The sequence below is a fragment of the Sturnira hondurensis genome, unplaced genomic scaffold, assembly GCF_014824575.4.
Source record: "Sturnira hondurensis isolate 20B ecotype Veracruz unplaced genomic scaffold, ASM1482457v3 Scaffold0021795, whole genome shotgun sequence".
Lineage (NCBI taxonomy): Eukaryota > Metazoa > Chordata > Mammalia > Chiroptera > Phyllostomidae > Sturnira > Sturnira hondurensis.
Window position 1 is genome coordinate 6,171,015 of NW_028094426.1, and position 24,189 is coordinate 6,195,203.

At 37.7% G+C, this 24,189-nt stretch overlaps 1 protein-coding gene across 2 annotated transcripts in view; it reads right to left on the reverse strand.

Annotated features, from left to right (window-relative positions):
- Positions 1–6,244: 6,244 nt before the first annotated feature.
- PDE3A (phosphodiesterase 3A) overlaps positions 6,245–24,189 on the reverse strand; it is a 277,604-nt gene continuing 259,659 nt past the window's right edge. For both annotated transcript variants that reach the window (XM_037034006.1, XM_037034005.1), the window contains exons 11-16: positions 19,565–19,678; positions 19,238–19,437; positions 17,438–17,641; positions 16,587–16,742; positions 14,583–14,841; positions 6,245–6,579 (exon numbers count right to left, since the gene is read on the reverse strand). In XM_037034006.1, the coding sequence (XP_036889901.1) occupies positions 6,338–6,579; positions 14,583–14,841; positions 16,587–16,742; positions 17,438–17,641; positions 19,238–19,437; positions 19,565–19,678 (1,175 nt within the window). In that variant the 3' untranslated portion in view covers positions 6,245–6,337. The remainder of the gene's footprint in view (positions 6,580–14,582; positions 14,842–16,586; positions 16,743–17,437; positions 17,642–19,237; positions 19,438–19,564; positions 19,679–24,189) is intronic.

The following is a 24,189-nucleotide window of genomic DNA, read 5'->3' on the forward strand; positions in this document are numbered from 1 at the left end:
TTAGAGAAGTAAAACTCAGGAGAAGACATACTTTTCTCCTTTGAATTTTTCTTTTTTAGAGAACAGGAAGAATTCCCTGATTCTCTGCTGTAGTTTCTATTTCATTTGAAATTGGTATTTCTACTGACACTGAAAATTTAATTAAAGCATTAAAGCTTTGAAAATATTTTTAAGTACTTTTCTATTTATAAATGTCAAATTCCAACCTACCATTTAATCACTCTTAGTAGATGAAGGTAGTGGGTGTGGTTTATTGACTGGTCGGTGTTTCATCTGTGAAAGTCAAGATTAATAAGATTTAATTTTTCTTAGTAATGAAGATGTATTTAAGTTTTAAATTGCATTCAAATTTAGTATAATATAATCTATATCAATAGACCATTTAGTTTAAAACATGATAAATTGGTAGATTAGATAATACGTTCTTTTTCTTGGGATAACTCAGAAGTCTGACTATAATTTATACACTTAATCTAATTAAATTATTGGGAATAAATTTATTTTTATACATCACATGTATTTATTGGACCATTCATAAAACATTTTCTTTTCTGAGCCATGAAGGACATTGGAGAAAGAAAAGAAATGCTCTTCTTTATAGTTTTTTGTTACATAATACTAATACTACTAGTTCTGAATATAAAAATATTTAGCATCTTTATATCATGGAATGCCATTTTGTGGGTTTCATTTTAACTGAATAAGAAAATTTTAACAGCTTTGGTTCAAAAAAGAAATCAAATTTAAATATTCTTGAAAGTACAAGTGATGACTCAGTACTATCTTTGAATCATTTTTGAATTATTTGCATGATTAAAAGTGACTTCTAGACATGAAGCAATGAGAAAATCTGTTTGAGCATGGACATGCTCAGGACTTCTCATCAGTAAGAAGAAGGCTTGCTTTTTCTTATGCTCCCCAGCTCCTCAGAGAAGCAAAGATCCGTGGATACCACCATTGGCTGAGGTAATCAACCTTAAAAGTATAGCATTGGGAATTGGGGTTGTTTTTTCAGAGCCTTAGGCATATGTCAAATGCTAATTTTGTTTTCCATCATTTTATGTAGTTTATATTGTCTTACCTGCACTAAAGGAATTTTTCACTGGATTAGTACTTTTGAATCAGCAAATTGACATTGAGTTCTAACAGCAAAAAATATCCTTAACCTTCAGTTTTGTGTCTTCAGACATGTTTAGCAACAGGATGCCCAATTATTATTATTTTTTGGTCACAATTGTTAAACTGCTTGTTAAAATGACTTAATTGATACTCTGAACATAAAGACCAGTTTAGGTAAGGTGAAAGCACCCGTAGGTAAGACAATAGCAGCATCACCTTAACAAATGAAGTGTGTCAGGCAATAGCACAATTTGTCTAATATCCATGGTGCATAACACAGACTGGAAAAATGTGGGTTATTCTCTGCCCCTGGGTCTCTACAGTGAAACATACAACAAATGCTGATGGAAACTTCAGTTTAGCTTCTTTATCTAATGCATGGTTCATTGTATAAATACTCAGTGCTTCTAGTTTAAGTAATTCACCCCCAATCAAATTTCCATTCGGAATTTGAATCTTTTCAAAATCTTTTCCTCTTTTCTAGAGGAACAAACTGATGAAAATATAGGGCCAAAAACTGGTATTGTTTCCTTTTGATTAGAAATTCTAAAAATAGTTTATTTTGGAATGCTCTTTAACTAAACTGGCTGTCTCCTAATTTAAAGTTTTTATTTTGTTGAACAAATTAGAAAAATGAACTGACTATATCAGCAAGTTCATAGTTTTACGTTACAAAAAATCATGAGAAAAATGAATGAACTAGAACAACGGTCATAAAGTATTTTGCACCTTGTGAGAGAAGGTAAATAAAAGAAATCTAGCTTGGTTTCAAAGTATACAGACATTTTAGCCATCAACAGACAAAGTATATAGACAGAGTATATAGACAATTTAGCCATTATCTAGAGTTGAGCTATAAATATTTAAAATTTGATCCCCATACCCCATTCCTGATAATCTCTAGAATATGAAGAATCTGGATTTATTCTACCAGGGTGTCCAACCCTTTGGTGTCTCTGTGCCACGCTGGAAGAAGAAGAGTTGTCTTGGGCCACATGTTAAATATGTTGTGACACACAATCACAAAAAAATCTCATAATGTTTTAAGTAAGTTTATGATTTTGTGTTGGGCCACATTCACAGCCCTCCTGGGCTGCATGTGGCCCGTGGCTGTGAGTTGCACTCCCCTGCTCTAGACTGTGAAAGTTTATAGAATTCTGTCTTACTGGAGTCTTCTGACAGTTTACAAGGCAGTGAAGGCCTTTAGAAGGCAATTTATATGCCATTTTACTTCTAAAATTTTACTTCTAAAATGGCATATAAATTAGAAAAGGCATTAAGTAGGAATCAGGGGTAGGTTGGAAGGAAAGGACACAAAGACCTTTACGTAGATATCCCCATACAGACACGGAAGCACCAAAAAGACCTCCCAAAGTAGAATAGAAACAACTGCTTGATTATCTTCTTCTCATTAGTCAGGAGTTGTCCATCACACAAATAGTTCACTTTTGTAAAGCAGTCATTTCAAATTTTAAACTTTATTTACAATGATAATGTTCATATCTTTATTACTTAGAAAATAATTTATATTTTTCCATCATTTAAACAAAGTATAGGCCTGAGTCTCATGCCTTTGCACAGCTTTTACCTTCAAAGAAAGTTCTCTGGGAAGGTGACAGGGACATTAGGAAATCAGGACCCAAGAGAGGCAGGGGACATGAGGAAATCACAACACATACATGTAATATGCACAGTCTACATGACACACAATCCCTTTTCTTTAGTACTGGGATTGTAATGGTTAGAATTTGTTCGGGGTTTCCATCAAAATGGGCCAGAAAGAATTGGGTATTCTGCTTTAGGAAAGTGGATATTTTCTTAAGGGTAACATGAGGAAACAACCTGTTAGATGAAGACTGCTCTAGATGGACCCCTGGGCAGAGCTCCGGTCTTCATCTTCTGAGAACAAACCCAGTTCTTATATAACTGAGAAAAACACATTTTTATACTTCACGTGTAAAGTGGTGTTTTCATCACAGAATATTTTGAGGATTGGTTTAGATAAATAACTGGAAGAGACATCCTCTCTGTGAGCTGGAGTTAACATTGAGAACACGTGTATTAGACCTGGACTTTCTGTTAACAAAGAACACCCACTCGCATCAGGGGCTTCACTTCCAACGTTTCCTACCATTGGTTCTATACAATTATCTTTTTCCCTAAATAGGCTAGAGATTGTTTCACTTGAAAGACCTGAGTTGATCCAATGGCACCTATAAATAGACTCATATAAAAATGTAGTAAATGCAACAAATACACTTTAAGAAATTAAGTGCTGGACTTGGAAGTGAACACAGTAATATTGCTGTCACCAAGGAGGGGGAGAACTTCACAAGCAGAAAGTATCTTCCTAGGTTCCTAGGCATCTTTTGGGACATACTGGGTGTGTATGATAGCCATGACCTTGGTGAATCATCTCCATTCCTTTATTTCAATTGACTTCTAGCTTTAATATATAGGTAATTTATTTTTTGAAGAAAAAATGATCAGTCTTCCTGGACTGATAAACACAGCTCTAGAATGAAGAGGTTCTAACTGCTTTGGCCATCACTGTTTCATGTACTTTAAGACAAAACAACACAAACCAGGCAGTTTGCTAAGATTTCTGTTATGACAGCCAGGCCCGAGGCCACGTAGCTTGGATGGAGCTGCAAACAGCAGTTCCAGACTCTCACCTGCTGTCCTGCCGTTCTACTGATGCACCACATCTAGACTTTCCCTTGATTTAAATTTATTTTAGAGAAGTATGCCATTTGGAAAAGGGGAAAACATTCGTTTGATTAAGAAATTAGACACAAGAGGTATGTGAGTATAAAGCCTTTTTTTTTTCCTTTCTCCTATTTGCAAGGGAAGGAGAGCAGTTAACTGGGGAAGTGTACTTGACTCACAGTAACTTTTGCAAACATAAAGGCACACAGGCAGTACTAAGGAAACGGAAAACAACTCACTAAGTCCTAAATAATGAAGACCTGGTGTTAACTCCCCAAAAAAGCAATTATTCTCTTCCTTTAAGTAGGGTCTGCAACAATTTCATCCATCCCATATTTTCTTGCTTACTGGGAAATTTGCTTTGAAATCATGGTTATGTTTTTATTGTATTATCATCGCCTATTTGAAGAGCAATTTCCCAGCTCTTCTGCGGAAACTTTTTAGAATTCTAACCTGATTAAATCATTGCTTCAGAAGGGAAAATGAACTATTTATGAGAAGCAAAGGCATTTTTTTACATGTAAACACTCTTTTCAATGACTTCAGAGGAAATAAAACGTAGAAATCACAACCAAGCCTTAAGGAGAAGCTTGTTTAGATGAGGAATGGATTCGTATATCCTACTGAAGGAAGAGCTACAACCGAAGAGCTGGGAGGAAGTGGACACCAGCGATACACCTGTGGTGTGGGTTAAAAAGTCTTTCACCTGGGAGCCATGGACCCAAAAGTTAGCAAAGGTCACTAGTGAAAAAACATCCTTGCAGCATCCTCATTTAATTGGCACATGATAATCGCATCAGTTTCACTTCTATTAGAACAGGGAGAAGAGTGGGCACCCACAGACCTCCATGCACACGAATCCTCATTCTCTTACTGGGCTTGGAGCTAGCTTCAATATATAAAAATGGTGATTAAAATATAACTTTATAAAAATGTTTCACTTTCCCTTTTTTAAAAAAAGTTTACTATCTACAGAAACAAGAGATCTTTATATTTACATCAAGATAACGATGCATGGCAAATATAATAATATGAAATAAAATATTGAAAGTGAGTATCAACTTTTTAAATAGAGGTTTGGCTCACAGCATAAACAAGTGTCGATAAACAAACAAACCAAAAAAAAAAAAGACTTTCAATAATAGGCCCAGTCCCCCAGAATTCTTCTATAATCTTCCCTGCCAAAAGCATGACAACCGGCCAGACTGCAGATAGAAGCTGTCCCATCACACGGCACGTGGAATACCACAGCAGGGCTGGTCAGTGGGCTCCCTGCCACCCAAAAGCCGATCTTCACCAGTTGCCAAGAATCGAGCTTTCACTACGTCAACAAACCCTAGGTTGACATTTTCCCCTTCCTCTCTCACAGTTTCTGCTTGCCTTCCTTTCTTTTTCCTTTTTCTACCGTACAGTTTGTGCCAGATTAAGACGTGGGAGATCACCGTAAAGAGCAATTTCCCAGGTCTTCTCTGGAAAGCTTTTAGAATTCTAACCATATTAAAAGACTTGACTCCAGCTCTTCCTAGGCATGTATGTGTCAAGAGTGCCATCGCCTTACATGGTGATTTGACATACTCACAAAGAGCTCCTATACATTCATTAGGCGAGTAGATTGGAAAATGCCTACGTCTCCCACGTTTAAGGCTGGTGATAGAGAGCCTCCAAGTGGTGTTCCGCAGTGGGACCAATCACATGGCCCTCTCGCCCAGCCCCTCCAGAGGGACTTTTAACTGAAGCTAACTGGAGGAAGGCATTTGGAATGGCTGCCCCTCAAAGACACTCCAGAGTGGACTTCCTTCCATTTGTTCACATGTGTTGAGTTGTCTGCTGCTGGAGTTCTATCAGCTACTAACCACAAGACTCTCTCTGTACATACACACAAACATACTTACCCACAAACACCCTTTTCCTCCTCTCTCTCCTCAAACACACACACACACACACACACACACACACACACACACACACACGATGTTGGCAGGACGTGTAAGAATTCAAATAATTCTCTGGAACGTTCATCCCTTAGTACTAAGAGCAAAAGCTTCTTAGTTGTAACTCACATTTACTGCACTGTTCCCCTGCTAAGCCTCACCATCTCCTCTGTTTTCATTTATTGTATATCACAGTGACCACTATATATCTTAATATGAATGTTACTAAATTGTGGAACCAGGAATTCTGGCTTTCAGTGTGTATGTGTGTGTGTGTATGTGTGTGAATGTTTTACATGTATCTACGTGTGAGCTTATGTACACACACACACATATATTTCTTCCTTTAAAAAATCCATAGAAGCTGGTGTTGCGACGTGAAAGCTTCTCTGAACAAGAGTTTTTAACCATGTACCTCACTGTAAAAATAAACACATAAAATGCGAAGAATCCCAAATGCAATAGCCATTTGCCAATCTTCTTGTATTTCTACAGTGTTGTGTCTAAGTGTTGTGCTGGCTTGAAGAGAGTCTGTGACAAGTCACTCGGTTTGGAGCCAGAGCTCATTCTATCCATTGTCACTGGCTGGGCTTTGGGCTTCCGCTCTCCTCGCCTCTGGGCTTCCCTTTTTCTTCTTCCTCTTCCCTGATGGCCTGGATCTGCTCTGAGGAATGCTGTTGGGGACACTGGTCCAGGGACTGATTTTCCATTCCTGCCAAGCGCTGTTCCTCTTCCATGACTTTCTTCCACATCTTGTGGTTCTGCAGGAGGTGCTGAGTTATTTGACAGTAGATTTTTCTCCTTTTGAAAGTTTTCTTTCCTGTGAAAATATCAAGTTAGACTGCTTACTGGTGTGCCGAATACAACAGTCATTTCTTCTCACAGTATTAATAGGTATTAAGTACCAATAGATACATATATCTGTCCTTTGACTTCTATATTGTAATAATGTCATTTCCAAGAACAGGCAAACAAGAGGAAGATGGCAATCACCTTTAATATATCGCTGAGCCATAACTCTGAAAGTAGTTAAAATTTGGTAATGTTCCACACAAGCTTTTGTCTGTATCTTGGCATTATTCTCCCTCTTTGAGGCTCTCAAGGCTTCTTAGGAAGATTACCAAAGTAACTTCTTGTATGCCTTCCTTTACTCTGTCAACCAGTCCAACTCACAAGAGTCTACAAGATTGATTTCTTTAAAGATGGTTTTGATGTTACTGCTCTGCTTTGTGTGGACTCAAAAACCGATTTCAAACTCCTCTCGCAGTTTTCTCACAAACTGGCACAAACACACGTTTCCAGTCTTCCTCCATCTGTAGTCCCTTTCTATCTTTTCTATCCATACTTACCTGCTCTGGTTCCTGTATGTACACTGACTTCTACTTCCAAGTTGCCACAGCCCATCCTTCTGAAATGTTCTCCTTTATCACTGAAAGTTCATGTCTGTTTATTATTTTGAGATCTAGTCAGACTTCACTGAATTTCTCTTCCAAGTAAAACCTTTCTCTCTCTCTCATCATTGCATAGATCCCTCTTGGAGTAGACAGTGTTTCCCAATTTCACCCCTTCTCATTGTCATTATTTCTTTTTCTGGCAACTGCCCATCCCACACCACTGGGGGGACTCTCGTCCCTCCTTTCAGTTATGTAGTCCTGGAAAAGGCAGTCAAATTTAGCTTCCTCACCCACCACTGATGACGCAGCTGTGTCACAGTGACTGGCCAGTGTGTCAGTAGGAACCCCAGTCAGGCCAGTCCCAGCTCTTACCTGGGGTTTTTCCCATTGGCACAGAATGAGTATGAGGTTGGGGAATGGGGTTTGCAGGTCTTTTCTTTTCTGCTTATGTATTCATAATAAAGTTAACATAGAGTTGTCTATAATTCCAGCTTCATGAAGAAAGCAAGATTGAAAGAACAAGCTGTCAGACAGATGAATCAGAGACCAGGGGCATGTAAGCTCTAATACCAGCCAACATTATGTTTATATGCATCAATAATTTCCCTTTTGTGTACACTAAGTTGATAGAAGTTTTGTTAGTTGTAACAAAAAGAATACCCTAAATAGTGTACATTCTCTAAGGCTTTTGTCTTATTCTCTTATATTCCAGCTCCTTTACTGGACTGCAGCCTCTTTGAGGGAGCCTTGTGAAGACCTGTAGGGATCTTATACATGAGAAGGCTCAGCAAACACACACTTAATAAATACATTACTTTTTCTCATGTCCAGACAACTTAATATTTTAAGATAAAAAAGTACTAAAGACAATTTTCACAGAATTGTACATCTTGATTGAAGAAATGTAATAAAATTAGTTTCAACAGAAGAAATATAAGAAGTTTTAAACAGTTTACATTGGTGTCATAATTTACTGTTCAGGTTTCCAATGTACTTTCTGTTTATTAAATACCTACTGTATACCAGGTATATCACTGTCTGGTAATTTACTGGTAGACAAGATAGATATAATGCTTGCCAGCCTGGAGTTTCTACTCTAGGGGAAATACAGAGAGTCAACAAGTAGCTACAATTATACTGAGTCTTGCAGAGTCTTTTAAAGGTAGTGGACGGAGAGAAGATTCTGCATGCTGACAACGGCTTGGCCTAAGATGGAGATAATGAAGACAGATAAAGGTGAAAGATATTTGTGAAGTTTCATCAACAAGACTTTGGCAACTGATTAGATGTATGAAATGAAGAAGAGGAAGGAATCGTAGACAACCCTGAGCTGTCCAGCCCGAGCAGTTGAGTATTGGCGGTGTGATGTACTGGGAAAGGGCGCATTAGGTGAGAAACAGATTTGAAGGGTAAGTTGAACATCAAGTGTCTGGGAGACCTACAAGTGGAGGTAAAGTAGGCAGCTGATTTTGAGCTTAGAAGAGAGAGCTATTCTCTTCTTAGGCAAAGAATTGAGAAATTAGCCCTGGCTGGTGTAGCTCAGTGGATTGAGCATGGGCCTGTGAAGCAAAGAGTCGCTGGTTCGATTCCCAGTCAGGGCACATGCCTGGGTTGCAGGCCAGGTCCCCAGTGGGGGACACAAAAGAGGCAACCACACATTGATGTTTCTCTCCCACTCTTTCTCTTTCCCTTCCCCTCTCTCTAAAAATAAATAAATAAAATATTAAAAAAAGAATTGAGAAATTAGGCTAACATCCTACCACTAGACAGTAAATTTGCCCATGGGAAGAAGGTATTTCTGCCCTTTGTGTGTACATCCAAAAAGCCCTAAGCTTTAGTAAGTATTCAGTAGACGTTTAGTCAATGAATCATGTTCTTTCTAGTTTCTGTTCCACCATTCCAAATAAATGATGAAGTATTGGTAAGTAATAAAAATGATACTGATGTGTAAAAGGGGTCCACAGGAAATTCTGATGTAATTGAGACTGTATTAAAGAATTACAGTACAAGTTATCGGATGTTCAGCAGGTATATTTGGGTTTACTTACTCAAGTAGTAATGATTTGCAATGTGTAGTCTGGAAGAAAGGAGAGGACGTGGAGGAGGAGGAAGAACAGGAGGAGGAGGTAACAATAGCAAAAAAGAAAGCCAATTGTTATAAGATGTACTAATGATTGCTACAAGGATTTTTTTGTAACATATCACAGAAATTTCTTGAACTTTATAGGACAAGATCAATTTTTAAAACAGTTCAGAAAAAGGACATGATGAAATGATCTTTGAATTACTTTTAAACCACACAGACACATAAAACTCCGGAAACTAATGAAATGCCAGGGAGAATGGATACAGGCAGAACCTTAAGCAGGAATTTTAAAAAATATATTTACTCTAGCCATTATTTTATTCACAAAATGGACCCGTCAATCAAACCTAATCAACTACCTACTAACTGACAGTTTTTTGGATGCTACGAAAACAAGGACCAATCTGTCTCATAGCTTGCCTTAAATGAGCTTACAATCTATAGGGGAGAAAGTCAAGAAGACAAAAAATGAAATGTATGTGCCATGTTTTATAAAAGACATAAACATGTGACCAAGATGGCCTTGGCATTCCCCTCAGTTTGAATACAATTTAGAAAGGTTCCTCCCAGACCACAGGTCTCTGACCTCCCTTTTCTTAGAGCATTTACTTTATAAAACTCAAAAATGCTAATTCTTTATCTGCCTCTTTGTAATACATAGTCGTCATCTCCCCCTACCCACCTCCACCCCCACCCCACAGTCTCTAGCCAGTTTTACAACTTGAGAGCATCTTTCTGATGGACTTGGGAGCCTAACTTCAGAAGGGACCAGTCAGCAAACACACATTGCCTAATCATATGGACCAGCTCCCTCTAAGGTCCTCCTGTGCTTTCTCACTAGTACATCCCAGTTAAAAACTCTCTTGCCTTTGTTTCAGGGAAGGCAAGTTCAGTTTCTCTTTGCAATTGCAATGCTCCTGAATAATGCCTTCCTTGTCATTGTTTAACAGGTGTGTGGTGCAATTTCTTTCTGACATCAAATCATAGTGACCCAAAAGACTCAGCCTGTGGGGAAACAGGTAGGTTTTTCTTTCAAGCAGCTCGACACCTGAGCTGAGATGTAAGTTATGAGAATGAAATACACTGCATGAAGAAGGGGCTGATAGATTCCAGGTGGTCAGGGGCATGCTGACAGGGACGGGGAATGGGGCCCCGAAGCATAACATCGATTTCTTTGTTCAAAAGCTTCTTAACGAGCCCTGGCTGGCGTAGCTCAGTGGATTGAGCGTGGGCCTGCGAACCTTATATGATTGTGGTTCGATTCCCAGTCAGGGCACATGCCTGGGTTGCAGGCCAGTTCCCAGCAGGGGACTCATGAGAGACAACCATACATGGATATTTCTCTCCTTTTCTCCTTCCCTTCCTCTCTAAAGATAAATAAATAAAACCTTTAAAAAAAGCTTAACAAGGGATATGTCTATATAATTTTTCTATCAAAATTAATAAAATATATTAATGTGTTGGGTTTTACAAAGTAAATCTCTACAGTACTTTTCTACCAAAGCCATTTACTTGTCTATTTCTACTTCATTTTTGTTGTAGCTAAGAACAAGCCAGTTTCTATTGAGAAATTTTAAAAAGTTAACATACTTTTTATCCTAATCTTTTGAATCAAGAGTTAGAGATGACCTCTGGCTGCAGGACAGACTTACATCACGGTCATAGGAGACACTCTGTTATGCAAGGTGATTAATTATTCTACCTGAAATTTATACACATTCATGGCAGGGCATTCACAGGGAAGAAGCTAACAAAAAGCTCACTTTTCTCCTTTCCTTTCAGGGAAGTATCCAGGATGGCAGCTGTTCTCTTATTAATGCTGTTTAACATTAGCAATAAACCTCTCTGGAATTAAACTGAATGAAGTGACGTAGAAGAAAGTTTGTACCAAATAAATTTGCGTAGATTAGAGTCTGCAGGTGGTCTAAAACATGCTTGTATCGGGAGCCAAATTGTTCAGCACTGGAACCTTTTGAACCGAGAACAAAGATCCTTTCATTGCTCAAACTCTAAATGCAGCTTAGTACTTCATTAGAAACCTCTTAGTTCGCTGCAGGAATCTTTCAGATTTAATTATGAGGTAGGGGAAAAGCCTTCTTTCGCTAACATACCATAATGAAACATTTTATTCTGTTTCCTGGGAGGTCTCCAAATTTTGCAAATTGCTGAAGGTATCAGTGCCTATTTAATACTTTTACTTTTTTAATTATTGATTTTTAGAAGAGAGGGGGTGGGAAGAGAGTCAGACAGACAGACAGACAGACATAGGTCTGTTTTTTCTACTTCATCAGTGTATTAATTGGTTAATTGTCAAAGAAGCCCTGACTTGGTGTATTGGGATGATACCCTGACCAATTGGGCTACCTGGCCAGGGCTGCATATTAAACCAAAGTTTAGCTAAATAAGTGAACCGTCATAATCAATAGGAATTCTGAGATTAAAATTGTAAGAGTCAATGGCAATGGAGTTAAAAATGACACTTGGGTTTGCTTTCTGATTCTGCAGAAACCATCTATAGATTGGAATGTTACTTACACTTCTGAGCCTCAGTTTAATCTTTTGTAAAAGGAGGCAGCTGAGCTAGATGATCTTCAATTCTCCCATTTCGTTCTTCTTTTTTATTGTTATTCTATTATAGTTGTCCCGATTGTCCCCACATTGCTCTCCCCTGCCCCAGTCCCACAGTCAATCTCCACCCCATTGCCTTTGTCCATGGGTCATTTATACATGGTCTTTAACTATACCCTTCCTCTTCTTTCCTCCCTTATTCTTCTTCCCCCTCCTCTCTGGTCCCTGTCAGTTTGTTCCTTGTTTCCATGCCCTGATTCTATTTTGCTCATTTGTTTGTTTTATTCATTAGGTTCCTGTTATAGGTGCAATCATATGGTATTCTCTTTCGTCACCTGGCTTGTTTCACTCAGCATAACGCTCTCCAGTTCCACCCATGCTGTTGAAATAGGCAGGAGCTCCTTCTTCCTTTCTGCTGATAGAATTCCATTGTGTATATGTACCACAGTTTTTTGATCCACTCATTTACTGGTGGGCACTTTAGGTTGCTTCTAGCACTTGGCTATTGTAAATTGTGCTGCTATGAGCATTGGGGTGTATAGGTTCATTTAAATTGGTGTTTCAGGATTCTTGACCCAGCAGTGGAATCACTGGGTCAAAGGGCAGTTCCATTTTCAGTTTTTTTAGGAAATTCCATACCGTAAAATTCCATTAGTCTATGCCGCCAAGTTTTACAACTAACTAACTTTTTATCATATTCTTGGCTATAAAGGAATACTGCAAACATAATTTTTCAAAAGCTACAGTATCAAGTCATTGCTGATAGATACTTTACATTTTAATATAAGGTGGCCAGCTGACATTTAGAAGTCCTTAGTAAACAGAATCCAGAGAATTCTCATTCCAGCTTTAGTGATCTGGATAAAAACAGGGAGGTCAAAGGGGTAGCACATCAGAATCTGGAAGTCAGTATGGCAACCCAACCTTGGAGAGCAGAGAGGAATTGAAAAGAGTAACTGCTTGTCTCATTTTGGGGGAAAGCCAACATTGACAAGTTGGGCCTGTTAAATCCCCCGGCCTGGGTTCTTCAATTCTTAATGCCTGGAGTGTGTGTGTGTGTGTGTGTGTGTGTGTGTGTGTGTGGTTTTTTCACTGTGTTTGAGATCAAACAGCAATCAGGTTTCGTGGGAACAAAGATTTTCCAGAAGCTAAAGCTGACAACACTTTCTAATATCAATCAGTGAAAAACTGTCATGTTCTTAGACAGAAAATTACCTGGTTCTCTGGATGAAAAGTAAAACAAATAAATTAACAGAACTAATGTCTGTTTATTAAAGGAACAAATGAATAAATAACCCATGAATTCCAAGTCTTGATGCCAGCCTCTAAATCTCAAGATCAGCACAAAATTTCTAATGAAAATCTTTTTATCAGCATCAGAGAAATAAAATTACTTTGCTAATGGAGTATTAAAGGAAGACAATAAACTGTTGATTTCCTTCATTCTGTACAAAAGTTAATATATAAAACAGAATATAAGCAAAAAATCTGATCTAAACCCACATTTGCGTAACCTGGTCTCTTCAGGTAATCACAGTTTCTCATCTATGTGTACGGAGCTTGCAATGGACCCTTACATGAAGGAAAACTGGCTGATGCCCATGTCAGAATGTCCCCTTACTAGGTGGCCAAAGTGAACCAAGTCATGCATACTCCCGACTGCTGAAAAAGCAGGACCAACTGATCAGCAGGTCACTCCCCGGTAATATTTTTGGTGAGGGCTTTGAAAAATATTAACGCTGTATGCTCCTTATCAATGAAGGCCGATGGAAACCATATACTGTATTCTCAAGAATACAGGAAAAGTATCTGTACATCGTCATTCTAAGGGTTATAGCTTTTTCTTTTAGTGCCTCCTCCCTATTGCAGGAGAAATAGAGAATATTTCATGATGTAAAGAAAAATCTGTTTTTATAGTTAATTAAATTAAATCGATTAGATTGGGTGCCCAAATCGATGACCAGATATGAGTCCAGACACAGTCATCTCTCACTTGGGTAATTTCAACAGCCTTTTAACTCATCCCACTGCTCATACCCTTTCTCCTACGCCCAACTCAAGAACATACTTCAATACAGCAGCTGAAACAGGCTTACAATGGAAGTTGAATCGACAAACCCTTCCGCTCAAAACCCCTGATGGCTTCCCATCTCAGTAAGAGTAAAAGCCAAACTCAAGGCTGGGATCTACTCTGTCCTATCTTCATACCCCGCATCATCTGACCCCACGCTCTCCCTCCGGCTGCTCTCCTGTCCCCTTCCTCTGCTTTGGCCTTTCCCGTTGCGCCTCGAACACCCAGCCAAGCTCACCTCAGAACCTTTACACGGCTTGCTTTCCCCACCCCTTGGAATGCTCTTTCCATATCTATCTGTACGGGCCAGTCCTTCACTTCTTTCAGGTCTTCTAAAGCATTTTAAATCTCGCTCAGTAAATACCTGCAGAATGGATGGGTGATGGATTACCTCTTACTGGTTTACATGGTCTCCCCTAACCAAGCCAATAAAAGCCTATCGTTTCTCTGTATGGTACCTGAAAGTCCTTTCGTTTCTAAATCATTAAGATACTCTGAAGAATAGGTTTCAGCTATTTTTTTTTTACTTCATGACAGAGAACATACCTTTGTATGAATATGGTAGTATTATAGATCCCATAGTTTGTAACTTCTCTTTTATGAGGTTGCGTGAGGGGGCAATATCCATAATTGGTTTCACAGTATGTAATTTATAAAAAGCATAAGAATTATCTGAACCTACAAACAGATTTTATATAACTTACTTGGAGATTCATTATTTTCACAGGTTTCCTCTTCATTTGGTGCTGCTTCCTCCTCCTCTTCTTCTTCCGGGTCATCAGTATCTCCTGACTCATCGCTGTCTTCCACCCATTTCCCTGGCATGAGTCCTGCTGAATCATAGGAGTTGCACAGAGGGCCCACAATGTGGGAAATAAAGGATTCCTGCAGGTTGGCCAGCTGAGGAGCAGAACGATCCATGAAGGGGCTTATTGGTAACCCAAGGCTGGCCTCTTCATCACCCTAGAAATGGGAATTTAGCATGAACAGTTCACTAGAAAGGTAAATGACCAAGAAAGCTTAAAATACAAGTCAAGTCAAAATCCACTTAGCATCTAAGATTTGCAAATATATGAGAACCCAGACATTCCTGGGTAAATTCCCTCTTTATTGCTAAGAGAGTCTACCCAAATTCAGTAAGATTCCTGCAGAAATGCTTTGTTGCCATTTACCACTTCTTTGATCTTGAGGTTTAGGATTTTGATCAAGGTGAACTATAACTAATGGTTTAATATCTCAGTAGATGACATTTCTTGTCATATTGATCAGTGTGCCTTTGATTAGAGTATCATTCATTGTAAAACAAATGCTGGAAATAAGCAAGTACAACCAAGCAAATTTATCAAGCAAATACATAATCTATTATGTTTTCCTGTTTTACCTTGGCTACTAGAAGTCTTTAAATACTATATTGTTCAATTAAAGTCGCTAACTTATACCAGCTTTTGGTTGAATTATATTGTCTGTGATTATATGGTTTCTATATTCTTTACCTATATGATTAATAGAATCATTCTATAAGTGTAGTTTAAACAGTTTTGAATCTTTCTGGAAAAAAATCAGATTGTTAACCAGAAGTTATAGAGCAAAATTAATAAAGAAATATACTGATATATCAACAAAGTTTATGACTGTGTAATGAAATTACTGTAAGTAAATTTTCTTTTCTCTTTCCATTTTTCTTGTATTTCAATATTTGGGGATGGATTATGAGTTCACCTCATCCCTAGGAAAGGCAGTGCATTATTTTCTAGAAGCACAAACCTTTTATTATACATATGACTCTTAGGAATAACGCCTGTAAAATTTCTTCATAATCAAATACATCCGGACAATTTATCACTTATTATGGTGCCTCATCTTATGTAATACAAATTTCCTTCTGATATTGACCTTCTTTAAACTGGTTATTTATATACCCTTTTTAGGGAAGCACAGAAGGATCTTATGTTTCTTATAAATCAAATCCTGTGTCAAATACTTTGCATAATTTATCTTTAATCTCTACAACTACTTCATAATAAACCTAATCCCAAATTTGTATGTCAGTCTTTTAAGTATCTGAAGATAGTTATGATATCGCCTCTGTTTTCCCCAGGATTAATATCTTCACCTATTTTAATATCCTTTTATGTCACTGATGCCTGTCCTTCACCCTTGCCCCACTGCTTCCAGATTCATCTTCATAGAGTGGTTCACAATACTAAACACAGTTTTCAGTATAATCTGGCCAGTGCAGGGCAACGTGGGGAGGATCCCCTGATACGTAAGTGGTGGTGGTAGTTGTTTTGAGTTTTTTTGTGTGCTAACCCTTGCACAATCATGTCAAACAAAATGCCTGTTTTTAAGCTTTTTTCATATACTGCTATTAACTCTAATAGAAAAATAAATAAACTCAATCTGGTATATACTCATATATTTAAAGTTAAATTGGCTTCTCTTATAACAAATCTGTAAAAGACAATATTTCAGCGGCCTTCCTGGTGTCTCTATTACTCCAATATCTTCTTTCAAATTACTTGCAAATAACCTAGTTTTTACAGCTATAATTTGGTCCATTTTTGTCATTTTTTTAATCCTGAGATTAAAACTGGCCAGTGCATTTTCTAATGTTGGGGTGAATATGAAATGCATTGATCACACTCTCAAAGCTTTTTGGCAACTTTGGAGAATTTATGAGCAGCTTACATATAGATTAAATCAGCTACCTGTTCATAAAATTCGTTGACAATACCCTCTGTCCACTGAAGATGGAGCTCTTTGCATTTGGCGGGCCCATTGATATCAGCCAACTTTATACACATTTGACAAACTAGCAGACGATCATTTTCATTGGTCCAATCTATTCCAACATCATCATTCACCTGTTCGAGGAACAAAGTAAAATGTGTTTTACCTTAATGAAAACAAAACTTGAACAGGAGAATAAATCATAGAATATCTACTGTCTTCCTACCATGTGGAGATCTGAATACCAAGTAATGAGGACTTTCTCAGCTATTTAAAATAACGTTGCGGGCTTGCATAAATGAACAGTGAAAGAGTGCATCAAAAGAAGTAAAATCACAAATGATGGATAATTTTTAATTATGGAATTGAAAATAAGTGCTACTTAAAATTAGCATGTGCTATCTAGTACTATTAAAATAAAGTAGCTACAAATAAGAAATTTTCCTAAATTATCATCTAAGCACTTATGTTTGACATATGAAATTTTGCTCCAGGGCTTTGACTTTTCTGTCAGATAATTTATGTTCATATATCACACACATGGGAGCAAACTGATTCAAACAAAAACACAATAATGTAATTTTGTTATTTCCCTGTAGCACAAAAGTATAATATAGACTGTACCTCAACTTCTCAGGTTCCTAGCTTGGGACCAATGCCTATTTATCTGCTTCTGGTTAAATATTCTCTTGCATTTCATTTTCACATTTGACATACAAAAGATGACAGCAATGAGTTTTGTCCAATATTCAGTCCCATGACACCTTTCATAAAATGAAGCCATGACAAAATGTGGCCATAAAATGAAGACTGACACAAATCTAGTTACCTTGGCATTAAATGTGGCTATGAAGTCAAAGTGTTTCTTCAAATCAGTGGCCAAAATTGCTTCAATGACAAGAAAACGGAAATGCTTAAATTCCACATGGTCAAGGTTAACTAAGAAGTTATACTCTGGCCGGGACATAAAAAGATTCCATGCAGCAGCTGCGTGATGATTCTCCAAAACTGAACGATCATTATAGAGCACCGCCTAGGCAAAGAAGTAAGAGTGAAGTTCGATTTTTAAGTTAAAAAATTACAAAAACAAAGAAGAGTATGCAATGCTTTTGGAATTTTCTTTTATCAGGGAACACAAATGCAATCCTGTGACTGCTGGCTATTAAGAATCACTTATTGATGCACATTGGCTGATTACACTTCTTGGTTAAATTTCCCTTTTTGTAAGATAAAGTTAATCTACTTGAAACTTCATTCCAAGTAAGGGCTTAGTAAGGGTTTAGATTTTATCAGATTTCTTAGCAAGGTGCAGGAATTTAACCCTCCAAAACATGATTTGCATGTTTGCATTAATATCCCTAAGAAGTAACTCAGCTACTCCTTATATCTAGAGTAAGAATGATCTCTTCTTGGTTAAACATATAGTTAATAAACAGGAATGAAATCCCAGAGAAGCACATGCATTGAAACATTTCACTTCACAGTTAGGCATAGGAAATATCACCCTTTAACTAGAAATTGAAGGTATATATTAACTATCAACTTGTTTGTAATTAGCTAAAAATGCTGAGGGGAAGCCCAGAAAAACAGAAGTTGCCTAAAAATGTTTGAAGACTGTGAGATAGAGAATAGAGGGGAAAAGGCATTAGGAGAAAACAAAAGAGAAAGCACATGAAAATTATTATTGAGGTAAGTGAAAATACATACACATATAGGAAAATTTAAATAGTAAATGCTTCTGTCCAAGAGGATTTATATGACTTTCCAAGAAATAATTGATGTTTAAAGGACACACTGAAATAAGTTAAAGTATGTAGTCAGAAAAAAACAGAATATGTTTACTGCATATAGATTAGAAGAAAATTCTAGACTAGTATATGAGACAGGAAGTGGAAATGGACGGGAATGGGATGAAAGACAAAAAGCAAACAAGAAAAAAAAGAGAGAATAGGATCAGATTGGCCTTTAGAACTTCTAGGATGAAATACAGGCTTTAGGGATCCTTAATAACATGGGTGGAGCTGATCAAATCCAAGAGAAACTTACACTTTAGTTGAATAGATGATGATAACTAGGTACTTAGTGATTAAGTTTGAGTTAAATGCAAATATATGCTAAGATGTACTTCTTTTAAAGTTATCATTTTAGAATACTAGGTTCAGAAAAAAATTCTCTCAAATGAAATAAATTGATTTTTAATTCCTACTAATCAATAAAATGCCATAATCATAACTGTTATAATGACCATATTTCAAAGGAATGGGATTTATATACAAAGAAGCCTTGCATTCTTAAAAGTCCAAAAAATATTTCCTTCTCTAATCTTTTCAGAAAGGGACTTTTGGACAGGCTGGCCTCTTCTTTGTTGAGGACGTTCATTAACATGAATTCAAGTAGGTTTTCTTCCTTAGAAGGAAACTGAGAGGGACCCCAATGAGTATCCCCATTAATAGGTTGGAAAAAAAATGCTATCTTTTCAAAGTTAGCATATTCTCTAAGAATTTTATGTCAGGGCCAAATACAGTTGGGCTTATATTCACTTGGTCCCTGTTACAAATCAAATTAAAAAAAAAAATTTCTTCCATCTCTCAACTGAACCATTTCTCCCAATCAAAGGAGGAGGAGTTACCTGAGGAGCGCTGGTCGCCACCAGGAAGGCATTAGTCCTTCCTGGGTGATCGTAGTCATGCATGGCTGCAGCCACGTACAGGGCCATCAACTCCAAGGCGGGGATATTTCCAGACAGACACCCGTATTTATCATCTGGCACACTGTACATTTTTGAAAATACATATCCCATATGTCCATGGGTAAATCCACTGTCAGAATCTGAAAAGAGAGGATCGAAGTAAAATAGACATTTTTAAAAAATGAATTAAATTTATCTTGACCCCCTTTAAAAAGTACTCTTGTTCCCCATAGTGCATAAGGAAGCACGCATGCACTTCGCATGTACCTGAATCACTTGCTGATCCGTGATCATTCATCACAGTTGAGAGGCCTGGAATAGGTTGTGTAGTAAGAAACCAAACAGCATGTAAGACGTCAGTGGCATGGATTCTGTTATGATCTATAACCAGTGCAAAGAACAGCCATTAATTTGTGACTTTGGGGGTCCAAGGGCTAAGAGTGCCATCTACTGGATAATTAGTTTAGTCCTAGCATTTTAATATCCCAGTGACTGCCAGCCAAACATTCTAGAACAAATATTCTTTGATTATTTTTCCATTATTCCATAATATCCATAGTACAGGAAAAAAAACCACTCAGTATTCGTTATTCATGCAGATGTCTGAAGCAGAAAAATCTGTATCCGTAGCATACCAGGAGCCTAATGTATGCAGGAAACTCACAATGTGAACAACTGTAATGCTTGCACTTGTACTTATTGCCATGCTTCTGTACCAGGCTGTGCAGAGGATTAGAACAGAGAAAGAACCATGGCATTCTTCACCTGCACAGACCAATGGTCTATAGCACTCAATATTTCATCTCTGATAAATGGTGCCCAAACATGATCTGTGAAGAGAATACAGGAGTATTCTCCTGTAATGAAACTTAAAATACTATAAGAAGAACGAATAACATATCTTTTATATGCTAATTAAATCCACACAACAAAACTAAAAGCCAAAATCAATAATGCTCTCTGATGTAGAAATTCTGATTTGGGAATACTATTCTAGGAATACCTAAAAAGAAAAAGAAATCTTCTTTATACAATAATGTAGGGAGCCAGGCCATTTAGAAGACCAAAAACTACGGGGAAACCAAATCTCCCAGTAAGTATGTCATTGCCATGGGAAAAGGGAGTCTACTCTGTAAGCACAGTTCAGCTCCTACTGAACAGTGACCAAGGGCCCCAAGCCTTCTTGGCTCGCCTTCTTTTTTTTTGGTGCAATTCTTCTTTTCCCTCTTGTTTACCAGGCCCTTCCTGACACTTTGTTGATTGGCATGCTTTGTTGTAAGCGTGCTTACTTTATAAAGTTTATTTTTACTGACCAACCATGATATAGCTTTCTTCTCCAATACAGTCACACACCACTTAACAACGGGGATACCCTCTAAGAGATGCATCATTTTAGGCAACTTTGTCATTGGGAGCTCCTGTGCACTTGCACAAACCTAGATGGCAGAGCCCTCTGCACACGTGGGCTATATTGCACATCACTGTCATACAGGCAGTCTGCCACTGACCAACATGTCGTTAGGTGACACGTGACTATATAGCATATTACGTCTCTGAATACTATTGAACAGATGAAAGGGAGAGAAAACAGAGGAGAACAAGATGTTAATGGGAATTTGGGAGAAACACCTGTTGCCTGGTCCAGGGAGAAAGAAGAAGCTGTGCCATCTGTGGTGTTGGCCACATGCAGGGGATGGAGGTAGATGGAGCTTGTTTCCTACAATTCTGGCAACTCTTAGGAGTCAACCTTTAGGTGACATGGGTCATTCAGTTGAGGAGCTGGGTGAAGGTTTGAGAAGTGTCTTCAGAAAAGCTTTGAGAATCAGACCTCCTTGGGCCACCAAGCATGGCAGCACCGTGGCTGCTGGAAGGGAAGGCTAGCATTACCCAGTCCTTCAGGGAACTATTTTGCTAAAACTGGTCTGTATCTCTATGTACAGACTGTCTCAAGTAATTCAAAAGAATTATATTTTATGTCTATACCTGTGTCACAGGCAAAGTTGATCATGCCCAAGTGTCTGGATTTAGGAGAGCTCTGAATTTGTCTCTGTTGATACTTATTACCTGTGTTACCCTGAGTGAGTTACTTAAAACTCTAAGTTTCACTTCCTTATCTTAAAAATAAGATGATAATAATTTCTATTTCATAGCACAATGGTGAGAATTACAGGAGGGAATGTATTTTAAAGTGCCTGATATAGTAAGCTTGAAAGTAATGTAAATATCATTCACATAAAATAAATTGTTACTGTTAGAACAAGATGGTTAATGAGCACAGATTACTGGTGTTACCTCTATGATTTGTAAGAACAGAATTGAAATCCTAAGATAAAAGCCATGCTAAGTCCTGGAGGAGGGAGAAAGCAGTAAGGACCTTGCAGAAGAAGAAAACAGCAACTGTGTGGAGGGTGCCACTGGTAAGGGATATGTTGGGAGAGAGTTTCTGCCAGTCCTTTTCCCTGTTGCAAGCTGGGGAAATTATTGTGCAAGGAATTAGGGTGGCTATTGCTAGTCAAGGAAACCTGTGCATGCACCCAGCATTACAGGGTGGGTGCGGACAGTAGCTTGACTGGGGTGAGAAATAGACATTAGCAGGTACAGGGAACTTGCAGCTGGTGAACTGTATTGCTTCCTGTCCTGTTCTCCACGCCAAGGCCCAGCCAGGTCTAGAAGACTTTATAGGCAGTATTTCACACTTTCAATGCAAACAATCCTATCTAAGTAATATGTAGAAATAGAAATATAGAAATAAAAAGAGAGAAAATGTATAGATCTTGGAGAATTACATTGTCACTACCACTTGACAGGATGAACAATCCTTTGACCTTTAAGTAGTCAATAATGTGCTTATTAAACAAATATTTATGTATCATCTACTATGTGCAAGTATTGTGCCAATTTTTCACACCACTGTTGCTCTTACCATTTACTCCCTGGTAACCAACTCAGGAGCAAAAGTACCCAGGAAAGAACAAGTATAAAGGACACATGGACAATAACTAAGGGTGGGGGGTGGAAAGGGGAGGGAGGCGGGGAGCATGGGGTGGGGGGCGGGCAGGGTTGGGAATATAAGACAGAAACCTGTACGTGAACAAGAATTAAATAAAAATTATATTAAAAAAAAAAAGAAGTTAGCTGTGTCAACAAAGAGAATTGACAGATTTCTGTAAAACACAAACATGGCCTCCTTTCCTACCTCTATTTTAAAATCTAGGTTCTTTAATCTAGGTTCTGCTTGATTGGGTACAAATGAAAAGCTTTCACATTTTCTCCCTTCTTTTGGAAAAAATTAAAATTGTACTTAGAAGTATAATAAAATTTAGTTTCCAAAATGTTACATCCCTGTCATATTAAAGTTAATCTAACCCTATATTGGTTACTTAGGTTTTTTCATTTAGTTATGAATTTATTTAGCTAGAGATGTTAGAAATATAGTTCTCTACAGTAAATATCAAAAAGTAGACATACTGCAAATTTTTACACATGCTAATTATAGTTATTGATAAACAAAGCTTTTAATAATTATCTATATTAGTATAAATTTACAACCCTACCACATGCAAGGTATTATTTTAAAGTGATCACCAATCAAGCTGAAGCTTACTTATGAGAAGGTATAAATAAATCCTCTTTACGGAAAGTGAGGCTTCTAATAGAACATGCAGGTTTATTATAACAAAATCCTTTCAGTGGGTATGAAAGGAATACCCACTATTTTAGGAAAATATCTATGTACTGTTAACATACAAAAATGTAATAAGAAAATATAAAAATTAATTAAGAATATGGAATATGGAAACTTTTTTTTAACTCTTAAATACTGTTCAACTTTCCCTGTGATTTAATGGTAGTAACTTATTGCATCAATTACTCGGTGGAGCGTGACTGTAGTGGACTATACCGCTAAAATATATTTGGAAACATAACATTAACTTGGAAAGTTTGTCTGGTGACCTGTTGTCCTTTATTGTTTCAGTGGCTTCTTTTCTAGAAAAGTTTATTTAGGTAACTACTTTAACCTTTCAGAAATCACTAACGCATGTCAATCACTGACATCCAACCAGAATGGGCCTCGGGAAAATGTTATTAAGAATGCAAGACTTATCTTGAGATCATTTCAAACTACCCCTTCTCTTCCAACCTCCACAGCCCCATTGATAGGACTGTGCTAGGGGCGCAGTGCTCTTTAGCTCCTCTGTCTTCTACCCCCATTATTCTATTCTGTCTGCATTTTGGTCCCATATTCTCGACCAAATCTGGTTTGTAAATTTGATTCTCCACTTTCCTTTCCTACCATACATCATCAGCTGTGCACTTTCATCCCAATGTAGCATGTGCATAGGATCTTGATAAATGGTATATTAATAATGGATCACTAGGTCGATGTACTAACAGCTCTTTCTGGAAATACCTGTGCTTCCCCTGTCTCCATCTAATTTTTATTTATTTCTTTGTAACTCCAAAAAATGTGGATTATAAAGTCTAAGTTACATAAAAGCAAATGCAAAACTTAAAAGTTATAACATAATTTTTTTAAAGACTTTATTTTTAGAGAGGGGAAGCAGGGAAAGAGCGAGAGAAACATTAATGTGTGATTGTTGCTAATATGTTAAGCAGGATGGAATAGGTCCCCTACTGGGGACCAGGCCTGCAACCCAGGCATGTGCCCTAGACTGGGAATCGAACTGGCGACTGGGAATCGAACTGGTGACCCGTTGGTTCACAGGCTGGCACTCAAGCCAGTAAGCCACACCAGCCAGGGGAAGAACATGATTTAAACAACATATTTCTAAGGCATGTTCCAACTAATATATTGTGCTTGACTATTTCTCTTTCTATGAATTTATTTGTTTTATTTTCTAAAAGTACCACATGGTTTCCACACATCTCAC